This window comes from Diadema antillarum, unplaced genomic scaffold (genome assembly GCF_040938485.1).
Source record: "Diadema antillarum isolate AM-2024a unplaced genomic scaffold, OU_Dant_1.0 seq00001105_RagTag, whole genome shotgun sequence".
Lineage (NCBI taxonomy): Eukaryota > Metazoa > Echinodermata > Echinoidea > Diadematoida > Diadematidae > Diadema > Diadema antillarum.
In genome coordinates this window covers 711217-724960 of record NW_027271921.1, presented here as the reverse complement: position 1 = coordinate 724960, position 13744 = coordinate 711217, and the positions used below count along the sequence as shown (strand labels likewise).

Genomic DNA, 13744 nt, shown 5'->3' with positions numbered 1-13744 from the left:
CGAACTCATGGGATTTATTTGCCTAGTGTCGAACTCTTTGGCTGTTTTACCTAGTGTCGAACTCATGGGCTTTATTTGCCTAGTGTCGAACTCATGGGCTGTATGACTAGTGAGCTGTATAACTCATGAACCTCTTTTCAATGTCGAACTCTCGGGCTGTATGACTTGTGGGTGTCGGTCTAGTGGGATGACCCCTGCACAAGTGAACACCGAAAATGTGTTCCTGCTTGACTTCCACCTGTGTCATGTGGATGTGCAAGATACCCTCATTCATTTGCATAAAGCGTTTGACCATTATACGGATCTTGCTGCTAGTGAAGAGATGTGTACATTAATTTGCGATCGGGACATTTATGAGAGTAAGAAAAAAAAAACAGCACTTGTATCAAAATCAGTCAACAACATTACCACAGCATGTTATTATTGGAGAAGATGGAAAACCTGACTCAAGATGTTTATGAGGGAAAGGTGTGTGGTAATTTGATACCTTATTCCCAACAGGTTTAAAATGTGGACATGTTTGTGTTGATATATATCAGTGTACTGGTATATAGAAGATGTGTATATGATGATAAGTAAAATCATCACTTATGAAACATACTGAAGCACAGTCATATATGCTACACATTTCTTTGAGAATCATAAGAACATAAGTATAAAGTAATCAATGATTCATCAACTTGTCATAGAACCTTCCCATTTCAAATTGAATATTGTTGGTTTGTATTTTGGTCCTGTACACCTCTTTGTCTTTTCTTTTTTGGTGAAATAATGAGGTTGACTGATCTCCCAGTCCCTGTCAATTTGCGCCAATAGTGATTATATACTCTCCTGTTCATATTTTTGCACCATCGAATGTTAGCTAGCAAAATGATTAACAAGTTGTTAGTAAGTTGTGACATGATGACATTTTCCAAGTACAACATCATATTCAAAGTTAATTCACTTTTTTTTTCCTCCAACAATAACCACCAAATATCCTTGCCAGTATGAATGCACTAATATATATTGTCAATCAATATATAAATGAGTTTACATGTGTGGATAAAAATTTGTACTATGGTAGTATAAATGTGAATATTTTTGCAGGAGTACTTTTTCATGCTCAGTCAGGTAAGATGAAGTTTGCGTGTTTGTCAGAATTCCGCAGAATCAAGACATTAACTGCTGGAACATTGGCAAGCAAAATTATTTGCCTGCTTTTACTTTCAGGCTAGTTTCTGGTTGTGTAGAATGCCGAGAAATTTCCACACTGTGAAAATTTCCACTTTTATAGTGTGTGAAAATTTTTAAACAACACCATGATGATATAATGCCTGAATGACAACATTGAAATTCTTTTAAATGTATGATACAGATATATTTATCATGTGAATAAATCTTTTGAATGTAGCAGTGAGTATATACACGTAAGCAAGGGAAGAGCAATGCCATAAACATTGCACTCAGATAGTCTCACTCTTGAATTGTTTCATAGACCACAATGTCTTTCACATTCATGTCGCTGTCCTGCAAAGAAAAAGTTAGTAAAAAAAGATAGTTTGCATTAGTTTGTTGCAATCTTGAGTTGAATAATACCTTAAGAATTTACAGTAAGCATGATTAGAACTTGCAAGAACTTGGCTGTATAGTGAGCATTTAGGGGAACTTCATTATATGGAGCTGTTAGGTCCACAAAAATTTCATTGTTTTATCAGATATTGTTATATGAAGGACAAAAAAAACGAAAGAATATAAAGGGAATGGGACCGGCAAGAGGACCTTGGTATGGTATATCAAGTATATCGCTATATCCATCCTCATAACAATGTTCCACTGTAATAGGTGCAATAATTCAGTTTCAGAATAGTTACTAGATTGATAGACCAAATTACACAACTTCTACTTCAAAACTTTCCAATATATCTCCATTTTGTGAGGGAGGAATTCCAATGTTGGTCATTTCGATTTCATCGCTTTCAGTACTGTCTTCTGAACTAAGGGATTGTTTAGTTTTCTTCACCTTTGAGGGGTCGTCCTTTTGTTCCTTGATCACTGCCAAGTTCTCTTCATCAGGTGGTGTCGTACTGGTGGATTTCAGGGATGCTGTTGAGTCTGTTGCATTTAGTTCCTCCTGAGTATCAACCCCACTGTCACTGTACCCTGGGGGAGGCTCCACAAGGTCAGAATGGACATCTGCCGAGTGCTCAACTCTGCCTGGTTGGGTATGTTGGTTTGCGGTGCCATTTGGCAATGGATGGCTGACATACTCATTTTCGCTGGTGTCTTCGGGATGGATGGCCAGGTTTGTGTAGCTCTTGTCTTCCATGTCAACCTTACTATGAGGAGGAGAAGAAGCAGGGTAGGGTACCTCTGCATTGCTAACAAGGATGTCATTGTCAATGCCATCTTCAGGAATGTCAGCAAAGGTAGCGGTATCCCTTGTGTTCTTGAAGTCGTAATGCTTGTACCTCCTAGGCTTCCTGCAATGCCAGAGGATGAGGAAGATGGTGCCCATCAAAAATAGGGTTCCCAGGAGACAGGCCAGGGCTGTTCCTATGAGCTCATTCCTATGCTTTGTGCGAAGTGCAGTCAGAGATAGGTCTTCTCCTTGCGTCATGATCTCCCTGCACTGCTCCTTAGGTGTCACTAGAGGGCAGTTTTCCAGGAGGTAGGAGGCGCAGACTGTGTAGCCTGTGCCTGGAAGCAGACTCCTTATCTGGTAAGTTGCATCTGTCCAATTTACATAGTAGGAACTTGTCTGCACATCACCAAAGATATGTACTTGGACAATGTAACCATTCAGCTCTTCTTGCCCATTGTAAGGGGTCCACGACACACTAATGCTGTTGTCTGTCACATCTGTAGACCATATTTGCAGAAAGGCGTTTGTGCAAGTTATTCGATTCACTACAACACTTGGTGTAGCTGTGGTTTGTGTGATCTGTGTGCCCGGCTGGGGAGGTGTTTGTGTTGCAGTTGGAGTAGGCAAGCCCTGAACAATGACTTGAAATCGTGAAGATGCTTGGCCACGTGCATTGACTGCAGAGCAGTTGTAGATACCAACGGAATCTTCCCTTGCAAACTGAATTACCAGCACAGTCCCAAGTACTGCAGTGTAGGTATTGTTTGCGTTGGAAGTAGAAGACACCATGCGTCCATCTGGTGTGTACCACTGGATTGTTGGAGCTGGGTCACCGATGGCTTGGCACTGAAAGGTAGCTCTGTCTCCGTAATCAAGTATGGTGTGGGAGGGAGCCACTGTAATGATTGGTTCACAAGCAAAGTCACGAAGTGCTAAGCCATACACAACTTGTCCCTGGTGGCGCCGTGGTGTTGCACAATACCAATTTGTGCTGTAGTAATTAATCTCAGACTGGCGGAGCCACTGGATGAAAGGTTGCATTGGGCAACTGCAGTTCCATTCGTTGCCAGTAAGGATGAGAGTATCCAAACTTGTTAAGGCTTGAAATACTGCTGGTGACAATGTTTGGAAGAAATTATAGGAAAGGTCAATTGATGTCACGTCATAAAGTCCCTCAAATGCATCTTCTTCAAGCGAGTTCAATGCCATGTTGTTTAGGTATAGCAAGCTCAGTGAACCAAGGGTGGCAAATGCCCGGGATGGAATCATTGGTATGGGATTCATGGAAAGATCTAGAGTCCTCAAGTTTGTCAAGTTTTGTATTGAGGCAACAGGAATGGCAACCTGTTGGCCCTGTTTCATGTGGAGGGAAACAAGACTGGGTAACCCACTGAAGGTCTCATTGTCTATCTGAAACAGTGGGTTGTTGCTCAAGTCCAATGCTTGGAGACTGGGTGTGCTCTCAAAGGCACCCTTTGGAAGACTTTGCAGCAGGTTCCTGGCAAGGTTCAACTCTCGAAGACTAGCCAGTCCTGTAAACATGTCAGGTGACAAGATCGACAGATGGTTGACCTGTAGAGTCAGGATGCGCAGGTTTTCCAAGCCATTGAATGCTCCTGGGCTGATTTCACTGATTTGGCAGGAAGTAAGGTCGAGGGAGACCAGATCGCTGAGCCCCTGGAAGGAGTCTGCTGGAAGGTTCATCAGGGCAATGTTAGTGAGGGTAAGAGTGGTGGTGTAGGATGGGAAGCTGGCTGGGAGGCTTGAGAAGCTATCGGACTGACACCTTACCACTCGGGTCACGTAGTTGCAGTGACAGCCAGGTGGACATGGTGAGGCAGTTGTGCTAGGATTCTGGGCCAGGGCCAACCCAATGCAGAGAAGGATGATGAGGAGCTTTAGAGCTGGTGGAGACATCATGGTGGGATGCTTAGACAGTTCCTTGGTGATTCAGAAGTGAAGCAGTGTGACTGTCATTCAGCAACTTTTTTCCCCTGCAGGGACAAGAAAGTGAAGTTTGCCATGTTTATCTTAAATCATAAACAGCTGTATGGACAGTAGAGTAAAAACAAAGTGCACCTTTGTGGAAACATCTTACATTACAATATTCAGACATGCTTTTAAAATGATTACAATGATGAATTTGCTCTAATAAAGACACTAAACAGTAGATTGAATATCAGCAGTTTTTTTTTTTTTCTGTATACACTTTTCATCATTTTATTATTTCAGAATGCAAATACTGTGACCCTTGGAAGGTGTTGCCGGATCATACAGGATGATACACCATTCACAATGCTTCCAAAGTATGCAGCCATCCATATATTTCAACCCTACACCATTGTTGTTGGTTTTTTTTTTTTTGCAAGACACCCATTCACCTTTCTTGTACCACACACTGTGCATCGATTGAGGGTCTGTTGTTGTGGTTGGATACTTGTGAAATACAATCAATTGATAGGTGTCATGCCGCGTGGGAAAATCAAAATGCATTAATAATAGCTGCAGCAGAAAAAAAAAATGTTTTTGTGGAATCTTGTAGGTTTCCCTTTGACCCATGGATACAAATGTCTTTGATAAATCCTGCATTTGAATTTTAATAAAAAAGAGTAAATATTGTCTGTCCTGTTAGATGATTGTATGAAAGTACAATGTGAAAGCTTAGCAATGATGACGTGTAAGGGGAGGGTTTTTTGCAACTTGGTAAATTAAACCAGAATATCATTTGTATATTAAAGTTTTGAATGACTTGATTTATTTGCATTTTATAGTGGTTGTGGCTTGTATAATTTCAGTGAAAGCTTGAGATAAAAACATCAAAATTCCTTGACAATCCTGAGTCATGTCCAGTTTTATTGAAACTTCCTCTGCTTTCTTCGCTCGATTTGTAAAGATGTACTGAAGTAAATTTGAACATTTTTATCCTGTACATGTGTGTGATAAATGGTCAGGTACATAAGTGAAACATTTACCAGTATTGTAGATTCATACAAATTCCACAGTTTCTTTGTAATGTTACTCTCTCTAAAGATATCTTGCTCATTCTGTATCATTAAACACCAAGTGAAAAAGAAGGAACTAGCCTGGGATTTGAACTCGCTTCACCTACTACTTAAGGGCAGCGGTACTACCACTGAACTGAAGCCAGTTTACTGTAAAAGTGAAAATTTTCGCGGTGTTGAAATTTTCGCGCATTTCGTGCAACCAGAAACTAGCGTGAAAATAAAAGCACACGAATATATTTGCTTGTCATATGTTCCAGTAGTTGACGTTTTGATTCCGCGGAATTAAAAACACGCGAAACTTTTCTAACCCCGCCGAGCGCGAAAAATTAGTCGCGCGAAAATATCCACTTTTACAGTATACAGTAGCAGTGACCCACTGGATGTTGTAGCAAATAACCAATGCCTCACCTCACCTCTCATTCTCCCTTTATTAGGTTTATCCATGATTTATCATACTATCTCTGGAAGAAATTAATTCCCTTTATTCACAACCAAGCAAATTCTTTCTTCCTTGTGAGTCATATGCTGAAGGAGAGCCAAGTGATACAACAATCATGTAATATTTCATGAAGTTTTCATACTATTTATCTGTAAATATCAGTCGATGACATCATGTTACTCCGGTCAACATATGATCTGCACATGTGAACTCTAAATTCTGATTGTAATATAACATTTACATGAGTACACTGTATGTAGTCAAATATGAACTATAATTATATTAAAGTGTTTTACTCCCACGAAAACTTTGAGCTTTCTCAAAATGAGAGTGTAAAGATAATGTTAAGTCTCTTTTCAATGTGATTTCTTTAAAATTCGCACATTAGGTTTATTTAAATTTTCTTTCTTCTTACCATTTTGAAAATTTAGGCTTGGTGAGGGGACATGCAAATTGGCAAAATACTTGGATTCTTTGTTTTCCATTTCCATTTCAGCCTTTTGTGAATGAATCTTTTGATTTGGAAGACCAATGTTAGACAGGACAGCAATATATTTTTAATTCACTCTATCGTACAGTATTAAGGAATATGGAATGTGTATACTTACGCATAAAGTGGGTACCTAGTTATAGTCCCGATTCCAGTGGAATACAGTTGCACATTCCAAAATTACAGCCAAAAAGGAATGTATGAATATATATCACAGTACTCCCAGTGTGGTGTCTGGATCCAATGCAAATAGAGGCAAGCCTGTGGTAGCTGATTCCACCTGCTCCTCTTTTGATGCTGTACGTAGCGGAAATACAGTTTACACACAAACAATGTGTGGTCTCTGCTCGCTCTACTCTCCTCTCTTTCTGCGACAGGTGTCCGTCAAGGATAACATGTCCAATATCACTGTCAGATTATATTAAATACCATGAGGGTTTATCGGAGATGGAGTGTCCTGAACTGAGTTGATTACATTTGTTGTTGTCCTTTTAGCCGGTCATTAGGAAAAAGTCGGCAGGATTTGAAATGTGAATCAAATGTCAGCTCCACTCGAGAACAGTTATAAGCAACACCAATTAGGAATTTCAGTCTCTACCAGTAGTCAGTCAGAGATAACAATCAAAGCACTAAATGGCTTAATATCACACTCCCACAAAAGGTATAAAGCACTATACCCTAACCAGACTCTCTAAATCTCTTTTGCCTATAATAGAATTCAGTCCTCAGTCAGTCTTTACAGACGCACCTCCCAGAAGAAAACTCTGCATTCCTTTCAACTCCATTGTGTGCTACACTTCACCAAATTTGCATTATAGCACCCTAAGTTTCATAGAAAGAAAACGATTGAAAGCCTTCCTCCCCATCAATACTCCAAGATGCACTGATGCGTGTATGGTGCTGCTGGGCATGCCACTCCTTACGCTTTCTTTGCTGGGCACAGCTGTCTGATACCCCTTTCACACTGAGCACATTTCACCGGGACAAACCTGGGAGATCTCATAGTAAAGGTCTTGTCGATGAAATCTGGGGTAAAATACTGGTTGACTTTTAGGAAATTTTACCCTTGAACCATTCCTGCTAAACTCCTAAGTGTCTCCTGGAACTCCAGGGTGATGCTGAAGTGTGAAAGACATTGCAGGTAAACTCATAGGTGAGAAGTTAAGGTCAGTATGCTAACAATGTCTTTGAGCTGGTGCAGGCATGTACGCCATCACTCATACTTCCACTGTAGAAGGGCGGACGAGAGAAATTCTATCCGGAACTCATGCAATTTTGTTTTAAAGAAATTTTTTCACGAATGTTCCACTTTGATTCCCTGTTCGATCACCGGATGATTCCCTGTTGAATCACCCTGATGACTCCCCAGAGTGACCAGTGTGAATGAACGAAGTGTCATTGAACACAGATTACCTTATCCCCTAATCCCTTTTTGTGTCACCATGGCCTTTCTGTTGTGCTGAGGCATGTCTGAGAAGGCCTGCTAACTTTTAGATGAGGTCAGGATTGGATAAGACCACTGAATGCTGCAGAAAAAGCTTGGCAAGTTAAACTGTGCTTGGGCAGATAAAGGGTTAAACCAAGGAAGTGGCTTTTCCACCTCCTTGGTTAAACATCTAACCATTTGGTGCTTTGGTATGGCTCTGCCAATGGAAATTTGATGTTTCCCCAGCTGTCCCTGTGTGTTAGACTTACATTGTTATATTGGAACAATACAACACCAACCCTAAACACAAATGTTTGAATTTGTCATTATGTGAACATGCAATGAGTGTCTCAATGGTCTGCTTGCTATAGGCTCTATCGACTGTAGAGTTATGAAAGCATGAATGGGTACTTGAGCATCAATAAATTTCAGAAGGTAAAAACTTAGCGCATTGGCAAACTTTCCATTACTGGTTTTGAGATTAAAGAGTTGAATGATCACTTGAAACAGGATTTGAAACGTTAAACAGTTTGACAAGTAGTTAAAGAGATGGTACAGTAATGGTGGAGATGAGAATTGGGCTTTTAAGTTTTTGCAAGATACCAAGAAAACACTTATGAAATAATACCGGGCATACCATTTTAAGAGGAATTCAAAGTTTATCTGATGAAAATCGGGTTTGGAATGACTGAAACATCCAAAAACAAAGTAAAACAAAGCAATCGTAAGAAAGTGTGGGTCCCACACTTTATTAGAATCGCTCTGTTTTGGATATCTCAGCCATTTCAAAACCAATTTTCATCACTATAAATGTTGAATTCCTCATGAAATCATATGCTCTTTCATATTTCATAAGAGGTTTCTCATTATCTCATAAAAAAAAATGTTAGAAACCTGAAATTAGGTCTCAACCAAAACTATACGATCCCTTTAAGAGTTTCTTACGGATTTGTGGCTGTCAGTAAGCCAGGAAACAAAATTTGACCCAATTGGATACCTGCTCTTCTGTTGACTGAATATTATGTGTTCAGTAGTCACTGTTGGCCATATTCAGCAGAATCTGACCAGTTGGCCGATATGTGAACAACTCTTTTGGTTGTCATGGACATCCACCTGCCTTGTTCCGTTCTTCGACATTGCAAAATATCTGTCATTGTTAAGACTATCACACATGGTAACAATGGGTCCGCTTGTGATTTGTGGGTGAACGAATGCAAACTCCCCCCCCCCCCCCCCCCCCCCCCCTTCAATAGTGGTGATTCACTATCTATGCTGTGAAATGCAGAGACTCCAACCCCAAGCACCTTCTGATCTGGAGATTCTCCCGCCTTAAACCCCTAGCAAACTGGAGACTCCAAATTTATGTGTGCGAAGCGCGAAGTTCCTAGGGTTATAGATGCTCTCCAGGGTGCTATCTAAAGCTTATTTTTTCAACAAATGATAGCAATAAGTAAGAAATCTTTTCAAACAGGAGACATTGAGCCAGGGCGGGAGAAATTAAATCTCAAGCGGGAGATCGGGAGATTTTGCAAAAATGGGCTTTCGGCTGGAGATCTCTCGTCGAAAACGGGAGAGTTGGAGTCTCTGGAAATGTTTTTCAAAGGCTCAAGTGAGCTATTGCGATCGCCCTTCGTCCGGCGTCCGTCGTGCGTCGTGCGTCGTGCGTCGTGCGTCGTCCGTCGTCCGTCGTCCGTCGTCCGTCGTCCGTCGTCCGTCGTCCGTCGTCCGTCGTGCGTCGTGCGTAAACTTTTTACATTTTCATCTTCTTCTTGAAAACCCCAGGACCGATTTTCATCAAACTTGGCAGGTAGCATCCCTAGGGGGTTAGGAACTCAATTTGTTAAAATGGGCACCATGCCCCACCCAGGGGGCCCCCAGGGGGGCCCAAACCCCCCAAAATTAAGGAATCTGTAAAAATCTTCTTCTCTAGAACCAGAAGTGATAGAGCTAAGTTAATACTATGAGTTAGTACATTGATGACTGTAGTTTCAAGTTTGTTCATGGCAGAATCAGGGGTGCCCCCCTTTGGGACCCAGGGGAGGGGGGTGGGGAAGGGTTCTAATGGGGCCTAAATTGTACATTTTCATCTTCTTCTTGAGAACCCCATGACCCATTTTCACCAAACTTGGCAGGTAGCATCCCTAGGGGGTTAAGAACTCAATTTGTTAAAATGGGCACCATGCCCCACCCAGGGGGCCCCAGGGGGGCCCAAACCCCCCAAAATGAAGGAATCCGCAAAAATCTTCTTCTCTAGAACCAGAAGTGATAGAGCTAAGTTAATACTATGAGTTAGTACATTGATGACTGTAGTTTCAAGTTTGTTCATGGCAGAATCAGGGGTGCCCCCTTGGGACCCAGGGGAGGGGGTGAGGAGGGGTCCTAATGGGGCCTAAATTGTACATTTTTATCTTCTTCTTGAGAACCCCATGACCCATTTTCACCAAACTTGGCAGGTAGCATCCCTAGGGGGTTAGGATCTCAATTTGTTAAAATGGGCACCATGCCACACCCAGGGGGCCCCAGGGGTCCCAAACCCCCCAAATGAAGGAATCTTTATAAATCTTCTCTAGAATCAAAAGTTATAGAGCTGAGATAATACTACAAGTTTGTTCATAGGAGATCCAGGGGTGCCCCTCTTGGGTGGGGGGGGGGGGGTGGTTGGAAGGGTCCAAATGGGGGCCTGAATTGTACATTTTCATCTTCTTCCTGAAAACCTCATGATGGATTTTTGTCAAACTTGGCAGGTAGCATCCCTAGGGGTCAATATCTCAATTTATCAAAATGGGCACCATGCCCCACCCAGAGGGCCCCAGGGGGCCCCAATCCCCCCAAATTAAGGAATCTTAAAAAAATGGGCCCTTGATATTGTACATTTTCATCTTCTACTTGAGAATGCCTGGTCAAATTTTGGTAGAGCTGTGAATGATTTAGATTAGTGACTGCGTGAAAGGTGAACTTGCGATACTCAGGTGAGCGCTAGACCCGCGGGTCTCTTGTTTCCTGATACTGCCATTTCATGCTCAATTATGAGGATCTCATATTAGATATATCATTTAAACCAGAGAAAAATACTTTCCATCTTTGAATCATGGATATACCAAATAAAGCGAGTATTGGAACCACAGCAGCAGAGATGCCAATGTCAGAGAGCAACAAGGTGTGAGATTTTGTGGCCCAAGGGAACAAAGTGACCAAAAAGGGGGGGGGGGGGGGGGAGGGGTTGTCGGAGGCGGGTTTCCCCCTCAGCAACAATAAGGTGCTTTAACATAAAAGCTGTAAATTGTGCCATTTAGTGAACACATTACCGGTACATGATATTTTGACATATTCTGATGAGTATAAAGATTTTCCCAAATGCAACTTAGGGGCTTTGAAATCCATTTGTTCTTTGCTTATTTTTATTTATTTATTTATTTATTTACTTTTTTTTTTTTGATTGGGGGTCATTTTTTTTCCCTTGAGGTTTTCAAAAGAGCTTATTAGGCATCTGAGCATGAGAAAAACCCCTTACAAGTGAGACTTGGTAGGTCTGCCACAGACATACATGCTTACTTAATTTGATGCAGACCTGCCTTTTACGAACCACACAGGTTCCAACATTTTCATGACAGGATTGGGTCCATGTATGTAGTCCACAAGACAGCATCTTTTGCTATTCTTCTTGCCTCTTGTTACATCAGGCCATCATTCTCTGGTGCTCAAACAGGAGAGAGGTGTCACCGTGTGATGATATTCGGAAGTCTCTACAAGTGCTTCTCTGCCTGTGTGTCAGCTAATGAGTTGATTACAGTATCCAAAAGGATGCAGCATGTCACATTTACATTTATGTTAAGCTATCCTGTGGCTCTGTTTTTTCTTTTCTTTGCAGGTATAGACGGTATCCAGATTGCCACAAATACCTTGGGGAACTCTTCAGGCACAAGGCTGACGTTCAGGATATGGACATCTCACCGTATGACGAGTGTATCCTTTTAGACTATAAATCACAATTTCACCGTGTTCCCTGTGATGGCAATTTTAATCAGTTGCCATGTTTCAGGCCACTGTGAATGAATCAATATGAACGTGAGACAATGGGGGTTCCTGTCTATAGATAAAGTGGTACATCTTCTGAAGATCATGAGGCAACTTTCCAAGTTGCCAGTTTTCAAGCTTGTCACTGTCTTTTAAAAGTGCTTAATGCATAGTAATGGACCATTTGTATTTTTTTTTTTAGAAGGGTAGGGTAACATGAGGAGGTTGGGTAGATTGGTGCATGGATATTTTGTTGTCATTGAAAAAACAAACAAACAAATAATAAAAGAGTAAATGTGCTTCAATATTAGCTTTGCAAGAACTATTGTGTTAGGATGTATTCAAAGACCTCTGAACTCTATAGTGCTATTTCGAGGCTTGTTTCTCTACATAGCAGTATGCTTGTGTATACTGTATAGACAATGATGGAGTAAAAACATGACATAGAAGACAAATACCAAACCAGCAAGCTACATTGTTCCATTTATATAGCATTTTCTCACAAGAAGAAATTAGAGCTATGTTTTTGGCCTTTTCAAGAATGTTGCATTTGTTTCTTTGCTTGCTTTTTCACTGGCAGCAGAGTGAATAGAGCATAGAATGTCAATGAAAGAGGTTTACTGGTAAACATTTTCTTTCCATTAGAATAATGATATCTCAACTTGCATCTTGTTTTAAAAGTGCAGTAAGAAAGGGCCAGTATGCAATGAGTTAACTTATGCTTCCTTCACTGACATTTTTTATCCAGACTTAGTAACTGCCTCAAAGGATCGATCTGTGGGCGTGGTCAGACTAGGCCTGCCCAATCACGGCGGCACAGAATACAGTGAGCTCACGTGATTGGCCGATGAGGCTGTCCTACTGCGTAGCATTCCCCCTTTTTGTTTTGTATACATCTGTACATAACATTCTGTAGCTACAGCAGATGGAGGGATGCAAGACTGGTTTCGCGGGGTCTTCATCTCTTAGTGTCGTAGTCTTAATCCTACCTCTTCTTTTTCCTCCTTTCGTACAACTCAGAGGCGACAGTAAACAGGTTGACCAGCTCAGATGGGAAAACAAGTACAGTTTGTATTTTTTCACATATACCTCGTCGAGTGAACAGAATCTATGTCACAGTTCAGCTGTTGCGAGCAAATGACGTATGATGGATGGGTCTGCTTATGTGTACAGAAATTCTATGTCTTGGAATTGTGGAAAGAGACAGCTATGCTTACCTTGCTGCCTAATAGTTGCTTGCACGACTTACTAAGCCGTTAAGAAAGCGGAATAGGAAGAGAAGGATGATTAGTGAACCACACAGCTCTGTCATGTCTTGCTTGATACAATGCTCAAAAGTGAAAGTGGTTGTTTGATATGTTAAAAAAAGAGAAAAAAAGAAGAAAAAAAAAAAGAAGAACCCAGAGCTGACCCTCATAGGTGGCATCTTGATAAAAAGTTTGTTTGTCTGTTTTCGTGTCATTTTCTAAAAATACTTCTCTCAGACTTGTAATGAACAGAAGGGAAGCCAAAGACACTCCTTTGTCAATTCCTCTAGTGAGAAATGAATGGAATCATATCAAATGTTTTTTTATGCCTTGATGATTGGTATTGTGCAAGAGTATACATATTGTATATTGGAATGAGTGTTGCACAACTGCCAAGTTCATCTCACTAATTGTGCTTGAAACTTCCTGAAATCATCAATATTTCCCTATGTCTGGATAATAGAATGTTAAAATCATCCTGGTTCAGGGATCAAATACATGTAACATGTAAGTGTCTCCAGGATTCGCTCTTTGTAATCTCCCTGATGTGGATATTGGTTGGCAGCCTCGATAATGTCAAAGGAAAAAAGGTCTACATACCTGTGTGTGTGTGTGTGTGTGTGTGTGGGAGGGGGTGGGGGTGGGGGTGGGGAGGGAGTGTGCTGTCAGCACCCTTTTGAAGTAACTGTGATACTTCATGTGCAGAAGCCCCAATGCCACCGTCATTATGACTGATGGGAAACAATTATGTGTATAGTGCCAATTAGGGAACTGTTACA

At 41.2% G+C, this 13744-nt stretch overlaps 1 protein-coding gene and 1 pseudogene across 1 annotated transcript; one reads left to right on the top strand and one right to left on the bottom strand.

Moving 5' to 3' along the window:
• Positions 1-13094, top strand: part of LOC139743759 (uncharacterized) — a 49868-nt pseudogene extending 36774 nt beyond the window's left edge.
• LOC139743770 (uncharacterized) lies at positions 1456-4261 on the bottom strand. Its single transcript, XM_071654222.1, has 2 exons — positions 2003-4261; positions 1456-1509 (listed from the first exon to the last, which is right to left on the bottom strand). Exons 1-2 carry the CDS (start codon positions 4259-4261, stop codon positions 1456-1458), a joined length of 2313 nt encoding a protein of 770 aa, XP_071510323.1.
• Positions 13095-13744: the final 650 nt, after the last annotated feature.

Excerpts from the sequence above, each read along its gene's own strand:
- LOC139743770 (XM_071654222.1), bottom strand. The coding sequence starts at position 4,261 with ATGTCTCCACCAGCTCTAAAGCTCCTCATCATCCTTCTCTGCATTGGG. Across the intron at positions 1,510-2,002 it reads AAAAGGACGACCCCTCAAAG|GACAGCGACATGAATGTGAA; the intron begins GTGAAGAAAACT and ends TTTTCTTTGCAG.